General features: G+C 38.8%; 1 protein-coding gene across 1 annotated transcript in view; it reads right to left on the bottom strand.

The window, feature by feature from the left end:
• LOC138905949 (uncharacterized) overlaps positions 1–23,058 on the bottom strand; it is a 49,872-nt gene extending 26,814 nt beyond the window's left edge. The window contains exons 1-4 of the mRNA XM_070194462.1: positions 22,812–23,058; positions 21,790–22,057; positions 21,020–21,242; positions 12,903–13,252 (exon numbers count right to left, since the gene is read on the bottom strand). Of these exons, the coding sequence (XP_070050563.1) occupies positions 12,903–13,252; positions 21,020–21,242; positions 21,790–22,057; positions 22,812–23,058 (1,088 nt within the window). The remainder of the gene's footprint in view (positions 1–12,902; positions 13,253–21,019; positions 21,243–21,789; positions 22,058–22,811) is intronic.
• Positions 23,059–23,961: the final 903 nt, after the last annotated feature.

A 23,961-nucleotide genomic window follows, 5' to 3' on the forward strand; every position in this document is an offset into this window, starting at 1 on the left:
TGGGATCCTCAAATAATACCAATACATCAAGTTAGGTACAAGACAAGTTTTCAAGTAAATTTCCATATTTTAGGTTGGGAGATCTTTAGTACCTATATACCACCATGTCTTTAGCACGGAGTCCGATCACGGCCCGATCGGCTAGGCCGTCTCACTCAAGACATTCAATCACAACCACAGTCACATTCTCAATCACTATCTCAATCATAATTTCATGCACAATCACCACCATGTGTGCGGCATGGCATCTGATCACGACCCGACCGGCTAGGCCGTCTCACCATAATGCCGTCTGGATCGACATCACCCTTTTTTCTAGCAATCATCTCATCCCAATGAAGGGTAATAATATCATCACATCACTCACATCCCTAATAAGGGGAATAATCACAATCCACTCCTACACCAGCACGTGTAGTTTCGGGGTTAGGTTATTTCAACTTACCCTTCCTCGGTGACTAGCGACACTCCTAAAGTGTCTTTTTATTTAAACGACTTTCACTTCATTTCAATATCTTTTACACATCTTTCCACATCATTGGCACTAATTTCCCCAAATGTAATATCATTCTCGGCACGTTGGCCGTATTTCATGTTTCATGCTCACCACTCTCACTTCCAAGCATCATCATAGATTATCAACAATAAGGCATTTATATTCAATGTTTTAAGTACACATGTGAGCAAAATAAGAATCTTAGGCACACTGAGATTTCTTAAACATTTGGCGTGATAGCTTTCATTTGGAAAATGACTAGAAGTCATAATAGGTTAATATACAGTCCATACTTAGATCACATTCCCGAAAGATAACACAATAAGATAAGAGCATTCAGAACACATTTGGAACATACATCCAAAGCTTATTCGCAACAGTCAAATTTATCATGAACAACTCGGGACTTACAAGAACATCATGGGATTCAACCCTACGAGAGAAGTTTAGCCAACATACTTCGGTTTGAGCTTCCTTAAATTACTACAATGATCCGAAAATCTTAGCAACTTCGATCTATTTGGAAATATAACAAAATTGAGCACAAATTGGGAAGGTATTTATGATTTCAGCTCATTTGAGTATTTTAACAAACACTAGGTGGGCATTATGATTTCTAGGTTCTCATATGGTGGATTTCTTTATCCCACAACCCAAAGTCTACCCATTTGAGACCAACAACCTCCCCACCAACCTTGATGGTACATGCATGCATAAATAACACTCTCACACCCAATAATCACGCTCCCCATTAACCATCTTCTACCCCAAATTATGAATTGAAACTAGGATATGAACCTTACCCCTTATATGAAGAACTTGTGAGTTTCTCCTTGTGAATTCTCCAATTTTTGAGCAAGAATTGATGAACAAATAGCTTAGGAACCCTTCTCACTCTAGATCACCTCCTCGCTCTCAAAATATCAGATTTTTACTTAACAAATGGTCCTTAACGTCTATATATCGAAATAGGGTCGGGTTATAAAAACCAGAAAATGGACCCTCCGAACATAGCTCTGCGATCGCAAAGTGGACCACAGAATGGATATGCAGTCCGCAAAATGTGCCGCAGAAGTGATGTCAAGATCTGGGTTGCTCGGGTCAGGTATGCGGTAGATTTGCGGTCCGCAGACCAGTTCTGCAGTCGAATAATGCGTCGTAGAATTCCCCTCCAAAAATCTTCGTATTAGATTTGCGATGGAGTGTGCGACTCACGAAAACATTATGCGGTCGCATATTGGACCGCAAAACGACCCTCCAAAATTGGCCATTTTTCTGTTGCACTCTGCGGGCGATCTACGGTCCGCAGAATGATTCTGCGGCCTCATAGTGGACCGCAGAAATGCCCTGCTCTACAAATTTTTCTTCAACTCCCCAATGCACTGTTCAACCCAAAAAGTTCGTACCGCAGTGAGCTTGATCATCAACACATAAGTCTACCTTGGCATCACAAGATCCCGGGTTCTAGGTGAAATTTGTACGGGGCCTTACACAATAACCAAATATCAATCCATTGCGGTACAATGCGATCCAAATAGAACTCACATCATGGCTCTCAGGCCCACATCAGAATCTAAATAACCGAACCAAACCAATAACTAGCTCTCCCAGAGCTCACATCAACCAAAAACATGTCGGTTTCTCATAATCCGCGTGTACACCATCAAGAGAGAAACATGAGAGGGTGACCCTAGGGAATGGATCCATGTTCACATGCAGCACGGACAACTCACCTGCTATCAGCCCGGCGTGGTCACAGGCTCAATATCATAATTCATCTAGCGTGATCACGGGCTCAATATCACGGATCCGCTCGGCGTGGTCACGGGATATATCACAATCCTTCAGGCGTGGTCACATGTTGTATCACAATACGCCCAGCGTGATCACAAGCATAACAACACAATCCGCCCAGCATGGTCATAGGCATAACAACACAATCCGCCCGACATGGTCACATGCATAACAACACAATCTATCAGGCGTGGTCACATGCATAACAACGCAATCCACCCGATGTGGTTATGACCATAACAACACAATCCGTCTGGCATGGTCACATGCATAACAACACAATCCGCCCGGCGTGGTCATACGCATAACAACACAATCCGCCCGACGTGGTCACACGTTACCAGTCCACATCATATCACACAGAAAGAAAATATACAAGAATACATGTATATCATCAATGAATATTAGATTTCATACTCCTGAACGGGTATAAATGATATGCTAAGGTGTATGAATGTACAAAGTATTCTATCGTAGCTCTAATCGGCAATTTCATCACGGAAATAGCAATTATCAAGTTCATTCAAGAGATTAGCCTCTATGTAACCTCAAAAATAGATCGAATAGTTCACAACAGGGTTACAAATATGAAAAACATCACAGCATAAAGCTTAAAAATCAATTCAAGGCATATAATATCCTAAGCGCTACCCAGAGCATGGATAAATACTCCAGTGCTCGCACATGGGCTCAAACCCCACACATATATGCGCCCCTAGCACGTAGCTATCACAAATAGCTCAGGCAACTAGTGCCTCAACCATGTTTAGGTAAGATACATACCTCAAGCAAGACAAATCAAATATAGAGCAATCCAAAAAATACTCTACAAACGCCAACATGCACGAATTGACCTCCGAACGGCTCGAAACTAGCCAAAAGCAACTCAAAATCATCAAATAATGCCAAAAGAAACAAACCTAAACAATAAATGTTGAATCTATTATCAAATACTCAAAGTCAACCAAAAAGTCAATAGGGGCTTGCACGTCGGAACCCGACAACGCTCACAAATTCTGACAACCCATTTGAATACGATTCCAACCATACTAATTTTACTCAAATCTGACTTCAAATCATTGCACAAATCTCAAATATTCAATTTAGAAAAGTTTTGACAAAACCCCCAATTTCTCTTCTAGATTCATCAAATTAAATGCCAAAATCAAAGATGGATTCATGTAAATAATCAAATTCGAGTCAAAAATACTTACACCAATTCAAATAGTGAAAATCCCCTCCAATATCGCCAAAATCTGAGCTCCATAACTCAAAATGTTATAAAACAACCAATACCTTCGAAATAGGGTACTTTATAATCACTGCTCCACCAATACCCATCGCGATCGTGGGAATACCATCGCGATCGCGAAGAACAAAACCCACTGCCACAAAAAATGCCCTGCGTGTTCGCGACGCTTCCCATGCGAACGGGATGCACACATACACCAACACTATGCGAACGCGCCCCATGACACGCGAATGCGAATAAGCGTTCTCGAGCTCCCAGCTTACCAGAGCGAACGCGATCTCACGATGCGAACGCTAAGCTCAAACCCATTGTCTTCGTGAACACGATTCAACACACGCGAATGCGAAGAGATGAAACAACTCAACCCAAAATTCCTCTACGCGATCGCGAGCCTAGCTCTGTGATTGTGATGCTTCGTAGAAACACCAGCAATCAGCAACACAAAATCCATCTGAAAAGATCCGAAATCACACTGAAACTCACCCGAACCCCTCGGGACCCCATCTGAACATACCAACAAGTCCAAAGCATAACATGGACCTATTCGAGGCCTCAAATTACTCAAAACAAGATCAAAACCATGAATCGTACCTCAAATCAAGCTTAAATGAACTATTTCAAACTTCCAAATTCCAATCTTACGCCGAACACGTCAAAACAACTTGGAACCACCTCAAATTTTTCACATAAGTTCCAAACGACATAACGAACCTACTCCAACTCCCGAAAGAACTATCTGAACCCTATAACATCAAAGTCAACTTCCAGTCAAACCTATGAATATTCCAAACCTTCAAATTGTCAACTTTCGCCAAATAGTATCAAAACCTTCTAAAAACATCAAATGCAAATCCGGTCATACGTCCATGTACAAAATCACCATCCGAACCTAACGGAACCATGAAATATTAGATCCAAGGTCAAATACCCAAAAGTCAAAATTGTTCAACTCTTCCAACTCAAAGTTTCCTAATTAAGAATCATTCTTCCAAATCAATTCTGAACAACTCAAAAACCAAAATTGACCATACACGCCAGTCATAATATACCATTTGAAGCTACTCATGACCTCAAGCCACCAAACTAAATGCAAATGCTCAAAATAACAGGTTGGGTTGTTATATTCTCCCCCACTTAAACATATGTTCGTCCTCGAACGTGCCAAGAGTCTTAACAAAGCCATCAACTCACCATACACATACCCATGGGTGATATCGCATCACCCAAACCATTGAATCATGACAACACAACATAACTGAAGATCCTTACTCCAATCGTAGTCCATAAGCCTTAGATTCAAATCTCCAACATCCGGAATCAATTACAAGACCCTATTCTCCAATCTGAACACTGAGCATGTTGGAACAAGATGTATCAAGCCATAACCGCAACCCAAGATATAATCAAATGATGTACCGCATAACTCAGATGCTCATAGCAATAACTTCCCGCCACAATAGTTCCCCAATTACAAACCCGATACCGTAACAAAAGCTCATATCAAATAAAACCTTGTTATAAACCTTCGTACACTACCAATGATGAAAGAAACACACAGAAACTCATAACCACCTATCATATCAACAAGTCGTGGAGCTCTCTCGCCTAATAAGAATCATTGCCTCGTTCTAAGCTGACTAATAACATTATTCTTCCAAACATACCTTAATCAAATCTGATAGCACTTTAAACAGAGTTAAGTGTGATAGAAATTGCCAAATGTGACACAAAATTTTCATATGCAACACATTAGGCACACCTTCAGGAAACAATATTCACGAGTCAAAACAATATTCAACTAGTGGTTTCCCTATTGATGATAAAAGAGAGTCGCCACCTATTATTTAAAGGTATACTAGGGCACCTATTTTAATTATTAGATTATTATCTTATTTTTCTTCTAACCGATTAGATTTTTGGTAAGGGTTATTGTTCTTCTAAAGGGAAGGTGTTAGGAACCCCTTAAAATCTACTTGAGGTAGCTCCATAGGACTTAGACTAGGTATAAGGAATTAGATGTCTATATTCTACTTAGTCAAAGCTTAAAGGTTACTTTATGTCTTGTTTAAAGCTTATTTTTGAAGGGATATAGTATATATAATTTTAAAAGAGGAGGTAAGTTTAACTTATAAAAGCCTTTGAGAAAATTCTACATAATTGAAAGAAGTTTGGAAGTATATCTATAAGGTTTATATTTGCAAGCTTTGTAAAATATCACTAACTTTTAAAATACTTTAATGTTTATAAAAATGGTATGGCTACTTGTATAATTCTAGTAAGTTAAATGTTGTTTAAAGAAGTAGGCTTTTAGATATACCTTGTAGATTGATTCTCAGATTTATACTCGAATTCAAATAATCTAAAATTCCTTAATCGCATTAATGCTTGATTCACATAAATAGACAGCCTTGGAAATCATTTCTGGTTCGTTGCTTGTTTTTTTTTTTTAAAGAGAAGGTTGTTGTCTATGAAAATCTTTCTTAGTTTTAAAAACTTCATGAAAATCGTTAGTGAAAATAATAGTGGGAGTTAAACAATAGAAATGATTAACAGTTAATTTCTACTAAGTTACAATGCTTCTTTTATCTTTACATACGTCTTTAGAGTTTTCCTAGGTTGTTAATATAACTCAAAAAAATAAATTAAGGCATTCAATCAAATATTATCAGTATCATATACATATGAAAACAACGGTAAACTTAAAAGCGATAGAGGAAGGGAATGTAGTCATGGTTTAGGCCTGGAAGAAATTGGGCCCAGCAGACAACGAAGAGAACAACAACAGCTTTAGATGACTTCCAAGTTCAGGCTAAAATCTGGGCCTCAGTTCTTTGAGAACTCTGCAAGCCCAACTCATACACATGCGTACAAAAAATAAAGAAGGTTATTAGATATATGGCCCAATACTATCTCTCTCTCTCTCTCTCATATATATATATATATATATATATATATATATATATATATATATATATATATATATATATATATATAAACACAAGTAGCATCAATATAGGCCCAAGACGCAGTAACAATCGATAGTAATCAAGAATGCATAAATTAATATGAAGTCACATATAATAAGGTGATTTACAGTGAAAACCTTTATTTCCATTGAACACTAAACCTAAAAAGATTAGCAAATGTCAATAGATTAAAGGCCTAGAGTAAAATTTTGTTCATGGCTAAGATGATCTTTGGACCCCATGGCACTTCAAAGTTCACAAGGGTCTCAAGGACCCCCAGCAATGCTTGTGTCAGGAAGAACATCTCATCCACTCCTAAATACCCCTAACTACTCACATTTACTCTTCTATGTAGGTTTAGGTGCTAATGAGGCACCCAATGTAAACTCCAATACCACAATGGTGACTATATACAAAGAGAGGTATATTTCTTACATACAACTATTCAGAACACCACAGCATCATCATACATCTCATGATTTGCACACAAGCATGTAATATTATCATATACTTTTATCAGTCTCAAAAACACTCAACAGAATCAATTACAGCAACACATGAACATAAGGATTCAGAATAGGTAAGTCATGCAGTTCAAAGGAGTATAAGAGGTATCAGGTGTATAATTCTTAATAATCCTACTGGCAGGCTCGCGCTTATAAAGATCATTAGTTGTAATCATGTTCTTAATCATATATATACTTAATAAAAATCTATATACATACTAATAGTCCACTTCTTACAAAGTGAGAGAGTTAACAGTCCACTTCAAAGTTCTTAAGAAACAGGGGCGGGAAAATACATTGCTTAGTGATCCCCAAAGAGATTTTATTCTATCTAGGTTGATTAAGAATAGTCCTACATTCAAACAGGGCAGATAGACATTTAAATGGCTTCTTCTAAGTCTATGGGTAAGCTTTAGTGAACTTAGTAGGTTTCAATGATTTGGAGACACAGTCACAAACATGATATACCAGCAACAGTTTCCTTTTAAGACATGGATGAGTACAGAACTCCCAATGGCTGACATTTAAATGTGTACATGTTATATTCTAACTAATACTACAACATTCAATATGATTTGAGCACCAAACAACATGGGATTAGACTAATATTGTCATTATAGTGGTCCTGAATAGTGAGAGTTTATAATAGTTAAGCATATTTTAGTTATAAGCTAAGTAGACTAGTATGTCATAATGAAGTTTCGCAACACTTGATTCTATCATATGGCATTCAACTATAACAAGTGCAATTTAAATTAAGTTTATAGACATGAATTAAACTAAGTAAATAGCAGAAGGCAAAACTAAAATGCATAGGTTGCTTAGAGCTTAATCCAGTTAATTTACGTCATTATCTCATGTAGTGAAGTTCACAGATGTGATAAAACAGTTATGGGATCTGACAAAAGGTTCTTACACTGATTTTCTAGAACTACGGAAGAACACATTTAAAGAAGGAGACAGTTCAAGCTTTCTAAATTACCATGCTTAGATCAAGTGACAGCTATATACTCAACATCATAAATTCATATCCAATTAGGCCAAATATCAAGTGAATCATACCAATAACACTAAGACAAACTAATAGAGTACATAGGAGAGCTACAACAAAACATCAAAATATTAAAACAACTACTGAGGTCATTTGAAAGTTCTTTATTATTCTTACGGAGCTTAACAATATATATATGCAAGTTATCAAAAATGTTTATCAGGATTAACAGAATAACTAATCAATACATGGCTCTAATTTTAGCACATTAAGGAACTTATTATTCCAGAATTCAGTGATCAGTTATAGATTAATAACAAAACACATAGAGATAATCAACTATAACACATTAGAGATAGAGTTATTTAACAAGAGATAACAAATCAATCATGTTTGCAATTAAATAATTAAAAGAGGAGGAAGGTTGAGATTCACTGACCTTTTTTTCGGCAACAAACCAAACCAAAGAGCTTCTTGTTTTTTTAGCCGTTATGAATCCAAAACTCAAATTCTGACCGGTGTGGTGCTTAGAATCGGAAAGAATCAGAAAACTAGTTAGAAAGAAATCTAGCTTGATTTTTGCTACTCAAGATTAGAAATTGATTATTTTTTTCCGGTGATTTCGTATGTGTATTCTTTCTTTTTTTTTAGGTGAGAGCATTAAATTCTCTATTTATAGTGGCATTAAAATGCCTCTAGGGTTTGACAGGATTCAAACTAATAGTGGAAGGTGATGGAGGGGTAGTGATATGAGCATAGTCGGGTGAAAATTTAAGGAGACAGAGGAAATCGGCGAGAATGCTTACCTGAGAAGGGTAAGTTGATCATTGAAATTAAGACCCATCGGGTAAGAGAATCAATGTCCAAAGGTCACTTTGCTTGAAATCTGGACCAAAAAATAATCACGATAGCCCTAGGAATCGTTCATGCATGCCATAGATATAACCAAACACAAAAGGATTCTAAAGATTTGAGATTGCATTATTTGGTCTAGAATTTCGGATTTGGGAATTCTGAATTTCTAAGATGAAACGAGCAAAGTTCAGCAAGAATCACAGATATGAGAGACAGAAAGTATCATTTCTCTAGTGACTTGAGACCTTGCACGAATTTGTACAAGGCTCTCTTGACAGACATGTCGATGAGGTGGAGAGAAAAGAGAGGAAAGGGAAAGGGTGGCAATTGGGTCTTAGGATAAATGATTTTAGGGTAGTTCACAGATGTGATAAAACAGTTATGGGATCTGACAAAAGGTTCTTACACTGATTTTCTAGAACTACGGAAGAACACATTTAAAGAAGGAGACAGTTCAAGCTTTCTAAATTACCATGCTTAGATCAAGTGACAGCTATATACTCAACATCATAAATTCATATCCAATTAGACCAAATATCAAGTGAATCATACCAATAACACTAAGACAAACTAATAGAGTACACAGGAGAGCTACAACAAAACATCAAAATATTAAAACAACTACTGAGGTCATTTGAAAGTTCTTTATTATTCTTACGGAGCTTAACAATATATATATGCAAGTTATCAAAAATGTTTATCAGGATTAACAGAATAACTAATCAATACATGGCTCTAATTTTAGCACATTAAGGAACTTATTATTCCAGAATTCAGTGATCAGTTATAGATTAATAACAAAACACATAGAGATAATCAACTATAACACATTAGAGATAGAGTTATTTAACAAGAGATAACAAATCAATCATGTTTGCAATTAAATAATTAAAAGAGGAGGAAGGTTGAGATTCACTGACCTTTTTTTCGGCAACAAACCAAACCAAAGAGCTTCTTGTTTTTTTTAGCCGTTATGAATCCAAAACTCAAACTCTGACCGGTGTGGTGCTTAGAATCGGAAAGAATCAGAAAACTAGTTAGAAAGAAATCTAGCTTGATTTTTGCTACTCAAGATTAGAAATTGATTATTTTTTTCCGGTGATTTCGTATGTGTATTCTTTCTTTTTTTTTAGGTAAGAGCATTAAATTCTCTATTTATAGTGGCATTAAAATGCCTCTAGGGTTTGACAGGATTCAAACTAATAGTGGAAGGTGATGGAGGGGTGGTGGTATGAGCATAGTCGGGTGAAAATTTAAGGAGACAGAGGAAATCGGCGAGAATGCTTACCTGAGAAGGGTAAGTTGATCATTGAAATCAAGACCCATCGGGTAAGAGAATCAATGTCCAAAGGTCACTTTGCTTGAAATCTGGACCAAAAAATAATCACGATAGCCCTAGGAATCGTTCATGCATGCCATAGATATAACCAAACACAAAAGGATTCTAAAGATTTGAGATTGCATTATTTGGTCTAGAATTTCGGATTTGGGAATTCTGAATTTCTAAGATGAAACGAGCAAAGTTCAGCAAGAATCACAGATATGAGAGACAGAAAGTATCATTTCTCTAGTGACTTGAGACCTTGCACGAATTTGTACAAGGCTCTCTTGACAGACATGTCGATGAGGTGGAGAGAAAAGAGAGGAAAGGGAAAGGGTGGCAATTGGGTCTTAGGATAAATGATTTTAGGGTAGTTCACAGATGTGATAAAACAGTTATGGGATCTGACAGAAGGTTGTTACACTAATTTTCTAGAACTACAAAAAAACACATTTAAAGAAGGAGACAGTTCAAGCATTGTAAACTACCATTCTTAGATCAAGTGACAACCTTATACTCAATATCACGTATTCATATCCAATTAGGTCAAATATCAAGTGAATCATACCAATAACACTAAGACAAACTAATATAGTACACAGGAGAGCTACAACAAAACACCAAAAGATTAAAACAACTACTGAGGTCATTTGAAAGTTCTTTATTATTCTTCAGGAGCTTAACAATATATATACAAGTTATCAAAAATGTTCATCAGGATTAATAGAATAACTAATCAATACATGGCTCTAATTTCAGCATATTAAGGAACTTATGATTCCAGAATTCAGTGATCAATTATATATTAATAACAAAACACATATAGATAATCAACCATAACAAATTAGAGATAGAGTCATTTAACAAAAGATAAGAGAGCAATCATGTTTGCAATTAAACCATTAAAAGAGGAGGAAGGTTGAGGTTCACTGACCTTTTTTTGGGAAGCAGACCAAACCAAGAGCTTCTTGTTTTTTAGCCGTTAAGAATCCAAAACTTAAACTTTGACCAGTATAGTGCTCATAATCGGAAAGAATCAGAAAACTAGTTAGAAAAAAACCTAGCTTGATTTTTTCTACTCAAAATTAGAAATTAATTATTTTTTCCAGTGTTACTTGTGTTCTCTCTTTTCTTTTAGGTGAGAGCATTAAAGCCTCTATTTATAGTGGCATTAAAATGCCTATAGGGTTTGACATGATTCAAACTGATATTGGAAGGTGATGGAGGGGTGGTGATATGAGCATAGTCGGGTGAAAATGTAAGGAGACAGAGAGAAATCAGTGAGAATGTTTACCTGAGAAAGGGTAAGTTGATTATTAAAGTCAAGACCTATCGAGTAAGAGCCTCAATGTCTAAAGGTTGCTTCCCTAGACCTCTTGACCAAGAATAATCATGATATCCCTGAGAATCGTTCATGCATGCCATTGATTTAACCTAACATAGAAGGATTCTGAAGATTTGACATTGCATTATTTGGTATAGGGTTTTGGTTTTGGGAATTTTGAATTTCTAAGATGAAATAAGCAAAGTTCAGGGAGAATCGCGGATATGAGAGACAAAAAGTATGATTTCTCTGAGTGATCTGAGACCTTGCACGAATTTGTGCAAGGCTTTGTTGACAGACACAGCGATGGGGTGGAGAGAAAAGAGAGGTAAGGGGAAGGGTGGCAGCTGGATCTTAGGAGAAATGATTTTAGGATTTGAGGGAGGGACTGGTCGTCTCTAGTGATAAAAATGAGAGACGAAACGGGAGTCGTTGGATCATTTGATCAATGGCTTCGATTGTTTGAGAGTTATGAGTTTTAAAAATGATTTTAGGGGAAAAGTCGACGGGCGTTGGATTCTTGTGATCCAACGGCGGAGATAAAACAAGGCAGACTCTTTAAAAATAAATGAAAAAACGAGATTAATCCTGGTCCGTTGATGGTATGAATCAACGGCGAGGATGGGATGTGTTTGTCTTGTGAATGAATAGGGACGGTGATGTGGCGGAGTTTGATTTGCTTAGGGAGGGTGGCCTGGATTGCCAAGGAGGAATGAGATGGGGTGTTTGGAATGGTCAGGTCTGTTTGGGCTTCGTATTTTGGGCTGAAAAGATTTAAAGAGTAGCCAATTTGTATTTAATTAGAAAATTGTAATTGTAGCCTTTTTTGGTTTTTAACCTTTTTGTGATTAATTTAAATGAACTTAAATAATTCCAATAAAATGTAATAGAAATTATAAACATCAAATACACTACTAATTACTCTAATTAATTAATTATTTATGAAAATACTTTATTTTCCAAATTATGACATTAATTTCGAGTTATTGAAATAGTAGGCTAACAAACTAAAAATTAAGGAATAACTTATTAAATTAATTATAAAACCTATGTAATGCATATAAAGGTTATTTTAATAGTCTTAAAATAGTAAGTATGATATATTTTATAATTATGTAATACCAATTATTAATTTCAACACTGTTAATTACTAATTTTTATGAAAATAGGTATTATTGATTAAAAACTATTTTCAACACATTTATTGAAAATTATTAAGTATAAATAAATTTATTTTTAAAGGGAGGGTCAAAATTAGTCATCAACAATCCAGTACAAGCTGCTCGACCGACACGCTACTCCAGCACCACCTTGAGCCACATACCGTGCAAATCGTGCACCAAACAAGTAACAACTCGAATCTACCCAATGATGGCAAGAGGATCAAATGAGAGAACCGTCCTGCAAGCTCAATAGGTACTACCACAAGGCGCAATGCCATAAACCCATCACACAAAGTAGAACCAAAACACACGAAACAAACACAAAGGCTAATATCCCAACATAACTCCGCCACAGTGCGTGACCCAATCCAAACACCAGCCCACTTGGAATAACTCGATCCATGAGGCTCGAAATCAACAACTATATGCATACCAACAACAAATACACAAAAAGCATGACCATAACCATGGAGAAATGGATAGAACCATATACTACTAACAGGAAAACCATAACCAAAGCGCAATCCATCATTCAACACCCCAAGAACCATCTCACTCGAATTCTGCACAAGGCCCAAACAGAACTGCATCATGTGTGTAAATAGTCAACAGTCTCACAACCCATCATAGCATAGAAGAGCAACACCCCAAACATATTAGGCACGAATAAGATCAACTCTAACCAATGACACACCCTTCGGCAATAGCTGTGCTAAGTAAACAAATCCGACCCGATGTAGAATGCATATCTTTAATAGGCCTACCATTGGCCTCCAATTCAATTCTGATCCTCCCGAAATAGATAGTAACCTCCAAAATGTCCAAAATAACCCATCCACAATACATACACTCAGCCGTCAACCTCTTAACAAACCTTCACTATCCGCAACCAGGGAATAACCTGCCTCAAAGAACCCTTCTGGTCTTTAAATCCTTAGAATACACGAATCTCCATGTCCGATCCTAACTTCACCACTCATAAGGCTAACATGTCCCTCATACACAATCATCTCATAAGAAATACTTCCATAATTCTTTCATGCCACACAGCCAAAATCTGAATATCAGCAGTTGATCAAACAAACGATTACTATAATACCAGTCAAGCATCCGCAAGTCAAAATACAATGCACCTTTCTGAAATGCACGCTCTTCTCAGGTGATATAAAAAATAGTGCAAGCATTCTTCTAAACATTTGAAATGTCCATGTTGTCTAGAACTCATGACCTTCCCTTCAATACTGAACCACAAACTTGCACATGCAAATCTCAATCCCACATGACATACTGCCTCTATCATGCCATCACATAAAAAATACGAGAACCCCATTATCAACTCTGAATAACATATAGGACACCTCATCCATTAGCCAGAAACCTTCCACTTGACCCCCATCCAAATAAAATAACAGCACGCAACTTACTCATTATGCATGTCGAGAACATCCGTCCTATGCCGTGGTTGAAACCATCGAGAACTCTTCGAAACCTATCTGCAAATAACCAAGCCATCAGAACTGAATCCCTCTAAATCAACTAAGTTACACAGATCGCCAAACCTAAAAGCATTGCCACAACACACCTACAACGCCTCGCCACACCAAAAGAACCAAAAACTGATCATTTCTATTACCATGCTGATCCAAACCACTACCAAACTAACCTATTTCTTAGAACCCCTCACAACTTGCCTTCAAGTTCATGCTTCTCCTTGCCATTACACTATGATCCTTAACTCAAAGATCACTAAAAGACATCCTAGCCAATGTATTCCCTCTCAAGTACCCAAAATACTGTATTTGAGATACCCACTCTGAAGAGACCTTATGTGAATCTGAAGTTGTTTCCTTAACCTCTCTGATACTAAAATGTAGAATCCATAATGACATTGAAATACTGCGAGTCTCAACACCTTTCCATGCAAATATCGAATCTTAGCCACATACAAATCCAAAATATCCTAGAATACCACATATAAAGCTTAAACTCATTAGACTCTACTCGAGGGTCATCCACTCTGCTTAAATCCACAGCGCACCACTGATACGAGCCGAACGACTTGTACTTCTTTAACACACAAACACCTCAAGAAGTAACCCACATCTCTAAGCAACTGAGTGAATCCCCACTCCCTACATACTACCTCTACCATGAATAACAAACCTGAATCACTCCCTGATTTCCATATATCCATAAAGTGCAATATATCATGCATCCAGAAATTTCCTTACTCGAGTCATCCTCGAAATCAAAACTAACATAACACATGACCATGCAATATGATCGTCGATAGTAGACTCCCCCCACTTGGATCAAAGCCATAGAACACAACTTTCGATAATCCTGCACTACCATTTCTCCATAACTACCATAATCTCGTACTATAATTCAACTAAATCCTTCATACGCCCATGAAACTCTAATCATAAAATACCTCAAATTATCTGCCAAGTGCATATCCACCCTCGTGATAGTCGAGCCAACTTCCAAACTCAAATTGCAATACATATAACCCACTCATAGTGAGAAACTCTCCACAAAATCATCATAAGAATCACACATCCGTAGATTACCCAGCAGGTGATAACCCACCTACTCAGCCTCAAATTGGCATCTCTCTATGACCTCATTCGTGTCTCAACCACTATGCATTCGCTAAATCCTCCTGAGTCTAAGCTTGTAAACAAGGCATAATAATCTACCTCATTCCACTATGAACATCATGAATGACCCCTAACATACTCATAACTCATAATTGTGCAACACATCAAAAAAGAAATCGAGCATCCATAGTTCTTTCACATCCCAATCGAAACTTTTCTCGTCACATCCAAACCATTTAAACTCATCTCGCAATCACATAATACACATCATATAGCTATCTGACCGCTCAGTGAGTAATCAGTCCCACTCCTAGGGATACTACCGGATATATAAGTCCAAATGCATATACCCACACAACTGAAACCACCGAGCCCAAGCGGTAGTCTAAACCTGGCCTCAAGGCCTCCAGACTAACCTAACACCACAACAAAGAGACAGATCTCTCACCTTATCCACGACATTACATGCCGTCAGTGCACAATTGATACCGAGTGCTCAACATCACTTACGAATGAGTGGGAGGAATTCCAAGAGATACGCTTCAAGATGAATCAATGTCACACGATAAGGAAAGAAAGATGGAAAATTTTCCTACATGCCCTATAACCTCTCAAAGATAGGTATGGACGTCATCATACCGATCCACAAGACTCTACTAGACACTTGTTCATGATCCACTAAGACCTAAATTTACAAAACTGATATGAAATAAATATAACATCCGTTTGGAATATACATAAATAGAATTCAAATCTAAAACTACCAAGGACAAGTGGTATCCATATCTGCAACACAAGTATATCTTCAGTGCCAACTCCCGTCATCCACAACATCTCAGCTTTAAGATATGCACGTAAGTTGCAGAAGTATAACATGACTACAACCGACCCCATGTACTCAACAAGTATCATAACAAACCTCGGGGAAGTAATAGAAGTAAGAATTATAAATGATACTCGTTATCACTTGTACAGTTCATAATTCTAACAAGTAAATCATGAAATCATAGATAAAACCACATTGGTGCTCTCAGTTTTCTCAACGTATTCTGCTCAGTCAACAATCTAACATATAAGAAAGATATGCAAATAAATCAGGTAACAACCAAGAAATTTGCAAGTAAAGATGAAATGCAATAACCAAATATCACTCTGTTGCGGCGTGCAAACCGATGCAAATAGAATTCATATCACGGCTCTTAGACCCATATAAAAATCTCAGTAACCGAACCAAACAAATAACCAGCTCTCCCAGAGCTCACATCAACCAGAAACCCGTCGGTTTCTCATAATCTGCGTGTACACCATTAAGAGAAAAATATGAGAGGGTGACCCTAGGGGGATGGATCCATATCCATATGCAGCACGGACAACTCACGTGTTATCAGCCCGACATGGTCACGGGCTCAATATCATAATCCTCCCGGCGTGGTCACTGGCTCAATATCATGGATCCGCCCGGTATAGTCACTTGCTATATCATAATCCGCCCAGCATAGTCACAAGCTATATAACAATCTGCCCGGCATGGTCACGGGCATAACAATACAATCCGCCCCGGCGTGGTCACATGCATAAAAACACAATTCGCTCGGCGTGGTCACAGACATAACAACACAATCCGCTCGACGTGTTCACAGGCATAACAACACAATCCGCCCAGCGTGGTTACAGGAATAAAAACACAATCCGCCCGGTGTAGTCACATGCATAACAACACAATCTATCTGGCATGGTAACAGGCATAACAACACAATCCACCGGGCATCGTCACATGCATAACAACACAATCCATCCGGCATGGTCATAGGCTACCAGTCTATATCATATCACACAGAAAGTAAATATACAAGAATACATGTATATGATCAATGAATATCAGATTTCATACTCCTGAACTAGTATAAATAACATGCTAAGGTGTATGCATGTGCAAAGTGTGTTATCATTGCTCAAATCGGCAATTTCATCACGGAAATAGCAATTATCAAGTTCATTCAGGGGATTAGCCTCTATGTAACCTCAAACATATGTCAAATAGTTCACAATAGGGTTACAAATATGAGAAACAACACATCATAAAGCTTAGGGGAAAGGGTCGAAATTTCCCCTAAACTATGGAAAATAGAGCAATTATGCCCCTCTGTTTGCTATTGGGCACAAAAATACCCTCACCGTTAGTCAAGTGGAGCACATATACCCTTCTCCACTAACAGACTCCACATTAGCTATAGATTCACTTTCAAAAGTATTTTCTTTGCTGATTTGGAGCTCCCGCTTGGAAAACAATACACTCCATATAGTTTCTTAATTCTCCAATATCAAGAACATTTGGCCGATACCTCCCTCGCCACTTTTCTCACTTCTTCATCAATCATCACCACCCCTTATGTAGTAGACTTTTATACCGAAAAATCCAACCAGCGAGCCTCGTCGGACTTCAACGAAAACTCCTCCAGTAGTCCATTTTTTCCTTGTATGCTTTTTTTTTCTTTCAGAAATCTGTATAGAAAAATCCGAAAAAACTTGTATAGAAAAACCCAAGTTCATATCTAATCCTCTGCAAACGATTTCAAAACGGGAAGAGGGATGAGATAGAGGCTTGAAAATTAAAAATTGGAGAAAATTGCAGAAGGATTAAACTAAATAAATGTAAAAAAAGAATCGAATTAAGTCTCTAACACTAATAAATCTCTCTTTTTCTATGTTAATCTCTCCAGGTAGTACATGTTGTAATACAATGAAGTTGAACTCTGGAATGGCTATTTCAACAGTGTTTATGGAAGTTTGATGGGTTAATGATGAATAAACAAATATGAGAACAATAAGGAGCATAATTGATTCTTTGATAGGATTTGTTGATTAAGGCATTTTTATCCGTTGATTGTTGAAAATGGGAAAAGACATGGGTAATTTAGATTTCATTAATTTTCTTTGATGAAAGAAAATAACCAAATCTGATGTGGAACTTCAATTCAGCAAAAAACTCTTTTTAAAGTGAATTTATAGTTGATGTGGAGTCTATTAGTGGAGAGGGGTATATATGCTCCACTTGACTAACGGTAAGGGTATTTTTGTGCCCAATAGCAAATGGAGGGCATAATTGCTATATTTCCAATAGTTTAGGGGCAATTTTGGCCCTTTTTCGTAAAGCTTAACAATAAATTCAAGGCATATCATAGCCTAAGCGCTACCTGGAGCATGGATAATGTCAAGACCCAAAACTCAACCGGTCTTGATGGGAGTTCTCTAGCTCCCAGCTTACTAGCGCGAACGCGATCTCACAATGCGAACGCAAAGCTCAAGTGCCACAGTCTTCGCGAACATGACTCAATACACGCGAACGTGAAGAGATGAAATAACTCAACCCAAATTTCCTCTGAGCGATAGTGAGCTTAGCTCCGTGATCGTGATGCTCTGCAGAAATACCAACAATCAGCAACACAAAATCCATACAAAAATATCTGAACCACTCCGAAACTCACTCGAGCCCCTTGGGACCCCATCCGAACATACTAATAAGTCCCAAAATATAACACGAACCTACTCAAGGCCTCAAATTACTCATAACAACATCAAAACCATGAATCGTACCTCAAATCAAGCTTAATAAACTTTTTCAAACTTCCAAATTCCAATCTTGCACACAATTTTCAAATGGCAGAACGAACCTACTCCAAATCCCAGAACAAAAATCTGAACCAGATAACATCGAAGTTAACTTCCAGTCAAACTTCTGAACTTTTCAAACCTTCAAATTGCCATCTTTTACCAAATAGTGCCAAAACCTTCTAGAAATATTCAAATGCAAATCTGGTCATACGTCTATGTCCAAAATACCATACGAACCTAACAGAACCATCAAAACTCCGATCTGAGGTCAAATACCCAAAGGGCAAACTTGTTCAACTCTTCCAACTCAAAGCTTCCTAGTTGAGAATCATTCTTCCAAATCAATTCCTAACAACTCGAAAACCAAAACTGACCATACACACCAGTCATAATACACCATATGAAGCTACTCATGACTTCAAGCCACCGAACTAAATACAAATACTCAAAATGACTGGTCGGGTCATTACATTCTCCCCCACTTAAACATATGTTTGTCCTCGAACGTGCCAAGAGTCTTAACAAAGTCGTCAACTCACCATACACATACCCATGGGTGATCCCGCGTTACCCAAACCATGTAAGTATGAAAACACAACATAACTGAAGATCCTTACTCCAACCGTGTCCATAAGACTTAGAATCAAATCTCCAACATCTAGAATCAATTACAAGACCCGATTCTCCAATCTGAACACTGAGCAAGTTTGAACAAGCTATATCAAGCCATAATTGCAACCCAAGATATAATCAAATGATGTACCGCATAACTCAGATGCTCATAGAAATAACTTCCGTCCGTCGGAGGGTGGAATGTTGTACTCAACTCAACTTGTGTGCCCAACTCTCGCTACACTACTATCCAAAACTGCAATGTGAACTGCGTGCCTCCGTTAGAAATGATGGAAATGGGCACTCTATGCAAGGGGATAATCTCCCGGATGTAAATATGAGCCAACCACTTGCAGAATAGGAAGTCACCACCAGAATAAAGTGTGTGGACTTAGTCAACCAGTCCTTAATAACCCAGACCGCGTCATATTTCTTCAAGGTCCATGGCAAGCCTACCACAAAATTCATAGTGATGTGCTCTCACTTCCACTCTGGTATCTCCAATCTCTGAATTAACCCTCCCACTTTTTGATGCTTATACTTCACACGTTGTCAATTCAAACACCGAGAGACATAGGTAACAATATCTTTCTTCATTCTCCACCACCAATAGTGCTGTTTTAAGTCATGGTACATCTTCGTAACACTTGGGTGAATGGAATAGCATGAATTGTGAGCTTCCTCAAGTATCAAATCTCTCAACCCATCCACATTTGGACCACAAATCCGACCTTGAAGCCGCATAACATCATCATCACCAATCACAACCTCCTTGGCACTACCACGCTAGACAGTGTCCTTTAACACCAACAAGTGAGGATCATCAAACTGGCGAGCCTTGATATGCTCAAACAACGATGACTGAGCCAAAACACAAGCAAGAACCCAACTACGTTCCAAAATATCCAATCTCACAAACTGATTGGCCAAAGCCTGAATGCCCATGGCTAGTGGCCTCTTTGCTACCGGTAAATATGCCAAACTGTCTATTCTCTCAGCCTTCCTACTCAATGCATCGGCTACCATATTGGCCTTCCCTGTATGATATAATATGGTGATATCATAGCCTTTCAATAACTCTAACCATCTCCGCTACCACAAATTATGATCCTTCTGCTTGAACATGTGTTAGAGACTTCGATGGTCGATATAGACCTCACAATGAACACCGTACAGATAGTGCCTTCAAATCTTTAATGAGTGAACAATAGCTGTCAATTCGAATTCATGCACAGGGTAATTCTTTTCATGAACCTTTAACTGCCGAGATGCATAGGCAATCACCCTACCATCCCGCATCAACACTGCGCTAAGCCCAATATACGACACATCATAATACACGGTGTAAGATCCCAAATATGTAGGCAATACCAACATTGAGGCTATAGTCAATGAAGTCTTGAGCTTTTGTATGATTTCCTCACACTCATTAGACCTCCTGAATGGGGTACCCTTCTAGGTCAATCTAGTCAAAGGTGCAGTAATTGACGAGAAACCCTCTACAAAACGGTGATAATAACATACCAAACCCATGAAGCTCCTAATCTCTGTAGCTGAAGACAATCTGGTCCAAATCTGAATTGCCTTAATCTTCTTTGGATCTACCTCCATCCCCTCATTCGACACCACGTGGCTTGAGGACGTGACCGAATCAAGCCAAAACTCACACTTGGAGAATTTAGCATATAGCTTCTTCTTTCTCAAAGTTTGGAGCACAATCCTCATATGCTTCTTATGATCCTCTCGGCTGTATGCGTACACCAATATATCATTAATGAATTCTATGACGAAAAAATCAAGATACGGTTGGAACATACTGTTCATTAGGTGCATAAAGGTTGCTGGTGTATTGGTCAGCCGAAAAGACATCACAAGAAACTCATAGTTCCCATAGAGGATCTTGAAAGGCGTCTTCAGAATATGTGAATCCTGAATCTTCAACTGATGATACCCTGACCTCAATTCAATCTTAGAGAACACTCTAGCACCCTGAAGCTAATCAAATAAGTCACCACTGCGCGGTAGTGGATACTTGTTCTTAATTGTAACTTTGTTCACCTGCCGGTAGTCAATACACATCCTCATAGTACCATCCTTCTTCTTCACAAATAGAACCGGCGAACCCAAGGTGACATACTGGGTCTGATGAAGCCCTTATCAAGCAACTCCTGAAGTTGTTCCCTTAACTCTTTCAATTTTGTTAGTGCCATGCGATATGGTGGAATAGAGATGGTTGAGCGCCCAACATCAGATCAATACCAAAATCAATGTCCCTATCAGGTGGTATGCCCTACAGGTCTGCAGGAAATACATCTAGGAAGTCTCTCACTACCGGAACTGACTCAATGGTAGGAACATCAGCACTAACATCCCTAATGAACGCAAAATATGCCAAACATCCCGTCTCAACTATCCGTTGAGCCTTCAAATATGAAATCACTCTACTAGGAACATAATCCAGTGAACCTCTCCACTCAACCCTAGGCAACCCCAACATCTCCAACGTCACGGTCTTAGCATGACAATCCAGAATAGCATGACATGGTGACAACCAATCCATGCCTAAAATCACGTCAAAATCAACCATGCTAAGCAGTAAAAGATCAACTCTCGTCTCTAATCCCCTAATAGTCACCACACACAACTGGTATACATGGTCCACAATAATAGAATCACCCATTGGTATAGATACATGAACAGGCATAACTAAAGAATCACGGGGCATATCCAAATATCGAGCAAAGTATGATGACACATATGAATAAGTGGAACCAGAGTCAAATAATATCGAAGCCTCCTTGTGGCACACTGAAATACTTGCGAGCACGGCATCGGAAGCAACTACCTCTAGCCTGGCTGGAAATTACGTAGTAACGGGCCTGACCACCATCTGATCGACATCCCCCTCTAGGGAGACCCCGTGCTGACTGTGCCCCACACCTAGCTAGTTGTGCGAGTGGTATAGCTACTGGTGCTGAAATCATAAGCTAAGAGCTCTACCGTGGAACCCTACTCAATAGTCTAGGGCAATCTCTCTTGAGATGACTCAAGTTTCCACACTGTAAAGAACCTCTCCTCTAACCGAGTTACTGACCATGATAATCTGAATAACTGCCTGTGGAACCCTATACAGATGAGGCATGGTAAGAACTCTATGTCGGCAACGCACTGAATGATGACTGAGCTAGGTGTGCACTGTAGAAACTATGGCTAACTGAAGAACCACGAGGAACATGGCAAGATGCCTGAATGAGTCTAGAAGGACGACCTCTATTGTAATGGGACTAGCCTCGATATGAGGCACTGTTGAAACCACCTGAACTATGAGGCCTCTTGGCCTCCCGCTTCTCACGATCCAACCTGCGAACCTGCTCTAAGTTTCTAGCAATCTCGATAACCTGGTCAAACCTAGCATCCATCGCAACCTCTCGAGCCATACTAAAACGTAAACCATAGCTAAGGCCATTAATGAACCTCCTAATCTTCTCCCTCTCAGTGGGAACCAACAATACTACATGACGATCCAAATATGCGAACCTCATCTCATAGTGAGTCAATGTCATACCCTCTTAGTATAGCTGCTCAAAGTGCCTACGCAATTCCTCTCTGCAAGTCTATGGGACAAACTTCTCTAAGAAGAGAAATGATAACCCATGCCATGTAAGTGGTGCTGCACCAGCTAGCCTGCTCAACTCATAAGTCTACCATCATCTGTAGGCTGCCCTGTCAGCTGAAAAGTAGTAAAGGCAACCCCACTACTATCCAAAATACCCGTTGTGCGAAGAATCCACTAACATCTGTCTAGAAAATCTAGAGCATCCTCTAACTCTGCTCTACTCTAACTCTAGAGGCTTAAGCCTCAAACCGCTCTAACCTCTTCTTCTCCTCATCACTCAAAAGTGGACCAACCTCGGACCGAGCAACGACAACCAGTTAAACAGGCAATACACCCGGTGTTCGGTGACCCTCAGCTAGCTGCTCAGGAGTACGAGCGGCAAAAGTCTGGGAACCTTCCCAGCCTGTGAGGTGGGTGGTGCAGCTAGAATCAAAACCTCCTGAGCCAGGCTCGTGCACACAGTCAAAATCTGGTATATGGCCTCTTGAAGGCCATTAATAACAATGGGCACTGTTGGTGAATGAGTTGTCCCCACCGACTCAATAATATCTGGTACCTGCTCCTCAGCTGGAGCGTATGGTGGCTCCATAGGTGCTGCTCTAGTTGTAATACAAGCCCAACGTCGGCCTCTACTATGGCCACAGCCTCTCGCAGCCCTAACTGGTGGTACTGGTGGCCATCTGCCTGATTCGGTCGCACGTGTCCTCACCATCCGTGAGAGAAAAGAAGAGTAAAGTTTCAAACTACGAAAAAAACAAACCCGCACGACAAGAATGCAAGAAAGTGAAGTTTCCTTACAGTTCGGTAGCCTCTGAAGATAAGTATAGATGTCTCCTTATTGATCTGCAAG

Source organism: Nicotiana tomentosiformis, chromosome 2 (assembly GCF_000390325.3).
Source record: "Nicotiana tomentosiformis chromosome 2, ASM39032v3, whole genome shotgun sequence".
NCBI classification, from domain to species: domain Eukaryota; kingdom Viridiplantae; phylum Streptophyta; class Magnoliopsida; order Solanales; family Solanaceae; genus Nicotiana; species Nicotiana tomentosiformis.